The sequence below is a fragment of the Lygodium microphyllum genome, chromosome 3 (assembly GCF_053477565.2).
Source record: "Lygodium microphyllum isolate KBCC chromosome 3, Lygodium_microphyllum_v1.1.10, whole genome shotgun sequence".
NCBI classification, from domain to species: domain Eukaryota; kingdom Viridiplantae; phylum Streptophyta; class Polypodiopsida; order Schizaeales; family Lygodiaceae; genus Lygodium; species Lygodium microphyllum.
In genome coordinates, this window is record NC_141137.1 from 112,512,157 (window position 1) to 112,514,532 (window position 2,376).

The 2,376-nt window shown below is 45.7% G+C and overlaps 1 protein-coding gene across 1 annotated transcript; it reads right to left on the reverse strand.

The window, feature by feature from the left end:
* Positions 1–1,254: 1,254 nt before the first annotated feature.
* Positions 1,255–2,003, reverse strand: LOC148038768 (uncharacterized). Its single transcript, XM_087675469.1, has one exon. The coding sequence runs from the start codon at positions 1,907–1,909 to the stop codon at positions 1,394–1,396; it is 516 nt and encodes a 171-aa protein (XP_087531595.1). The 5' UTR covers positions 1,910–2,003; the 3' UTR covers positions 1,255–1,393.
* Positions 2,004–2,376: the final 373 nt, after the last annotated feature.

Consider the following 2,376-nt stretch of genomic DNA (forward strand, 5'->3'; position numbering starts at 1 on the left):
CCAAGTTGATACTATCTAGAAGGGGATTCTAAGGCAATTTCTAGAAAAGTGTCCACTCTCTATCTACTAAACTTGTATGCATCCATCAATTAGGAGGGTCCTTAGGGAGGGTCCTTTCTAAAATGAGACTGTAAGGCACTTCCTAAGTTGGGATCCCTGGAAAGCACTTCTAAGTGGGATTTTTGAAGCAACATCCATCAATTAGGAGGGTCCTCTAAAATGGGATTCTAAGGCACTTCCTAAGTTGGGATCCTTGAAAGCACTTCTAAGTAAGGGATTCTTTTGAAGGCGTGTCCATCAATTAGGATGGTCCTTTCTAGAATGGGATTGTAAGGCATCCCCACTTTCCAACCTGAGTGCCCACTTCCTACCCATTAAAACTTGGTACACATTCCCATATTCCACTATCTAATATGGAACATGGAATTCTTTTCTCAAAGTTGTGACCATATTCTCTATCTATCAAAACGAATGCATCCATCAATCGAAAATGCACTTTCTAGAATGAGAGATCCGAGAGACACTCGAAAAAGAATCCTCTTAGGGATAGGATTCTTTTTTATCCATCTACTTAAAAGGACACTTTCTAGATGGTATTCTCAACACCTTCTAAAATACTATTCTTTTGAGAAATACCCTAGTCCTGACACAATTGACTGTCATATATACTAGTTCTGTAGTGAATGTTGACAATGAACGTGACATATGACATCACCATAACTTAAATTTGTAGATGAGGATGACGGTTGATCACAACGAGGAAACACTCATTATCATTCACAATTTTTTGATGATGATGATGACATGATCTCATTTGCATTGATGATCATGACCATGACCATGATGATGGCATAACCTTTATTAGCCATCCACAGAAACACTGTTTATTTACGGCTTTCAGATGGAAAGGAGAGTGCTTTCTCACGCTATTTTATGACATTTTTTCGTAATGCTCAAAAAACATTTTGCTCGTTCGTGTTGCTCTAGTACTACTAAGGTTCCATCCTTGCTTTAGTACATTTTGCTCGTTTGTTATGCACACATACAATTTGAAGGCCCCACCCATCCATGGGAGGGATAAACCTCCGCACTGCTAGAATTCTAATGAGATTTGAAGACCACGAACAATAAACAATACTTACCCTCTAATGAGATTTCAATGTGGACTTGCAGCCATTATTACTCAATGCAAAACGCTATCAAGAGCGTAAACACACATATGTAGAAATAGCTTTAGTAACATCAATTAGGCCCATAACAATATTATTTTGCGTTTTATCGAAAGACCAAATAAGCCCGCAGAGGACACAGCGCACAACTAATTCACGTCACAACGATCCAGGCATTCATCCCACCGAAGCAACTGGTGATCGAAGGAAGCCTGTGTTTTTTCTCAAGGGGCTGCGGAGAGCTTCTCCTTTACTCTCTCCACCAGGCCGCCTTTCTCGGGGGCGTCTCCATCAGGCCCAGAGCTAACGGGACCATGATCTGCATCGTCAACAGCATGCTGGTGCTTGTTGGCCAGCTTCTCCTTCACCTTGTCCACGATGCCGGGGCTGGTCCTCTTAATATGCGCATCAGGGTACTGATCATCCTGCCCGGTATGGCGGCCATGGCCGCCAGCATGATCATCATCACCTTGCTGGGAAATTATATTGCGTTCCGCTGCCTGCGCAACGGCTGTCATGGCGGGAGTGGTGGACGGGGCGCCGTCGCCGGCCGAGGCGGGCAGCTTGGGCTCGTAGCCTTCGCCGCCGTAGCCCTTCTGGAGGTAGTCGTCTTTGGAGTCGTATTGCACGTAAGGCGAATCAGCTGCCAGGGCCTGATCACGAGTACCAGCTGAAGTAGGTGTCGACACTTCTTCACCTTCTGTGATGAGAGGCGCCGTATGCAGCTGGGTGCTGGCCATTCTTCCTCCTCCTCCTCCTCCTCCTCCTCCTCCTCGCTGTTGCTTCTCCCTCTTAATAGTCTTTTAGGGTTTGCTTCGAGCCGCTGCCTCTCCTTCTCTTCTTTCCTTGTCCTTCTTCTTCGGCTTCTTTTTCCTCTTCTGTTGCAGAGACGAGCTGTGCCTTCATCCACGTGCTGCTCCCCAGAGAACGGGTTTTAAACACATCTGCTCTAGGCTCCACGTGTCGGCATCCGCTGCTCGATTGCCACGTTCTAACGTAGCTCTTCGACAACCGTCCTGCAGCATCTTTTAGCCACGTGGGCGGAAAAGCAGGACCCACGACGAAACCTTCGAAGGGGCGTGGTTCCACCACATTAAAAGGCACGTTGATTTTGACTCTCTCCCAAACACTTAATTCATTAACAGTACAAAGTGTTCCACAGTCCACTTTGATGATCTAAAATACTCGTTCTTTTAAATTGAATCCC

Excerpts from the sequence above, each read along its gene's own strand:
- LOC148038768 (XM_087675469.1), bottom strand. The coding sequence starts at position 1,909 with ATGGCCAGCACCCAGCTGCATACGGCGCCTCTCATCACAGAAGGTGAA.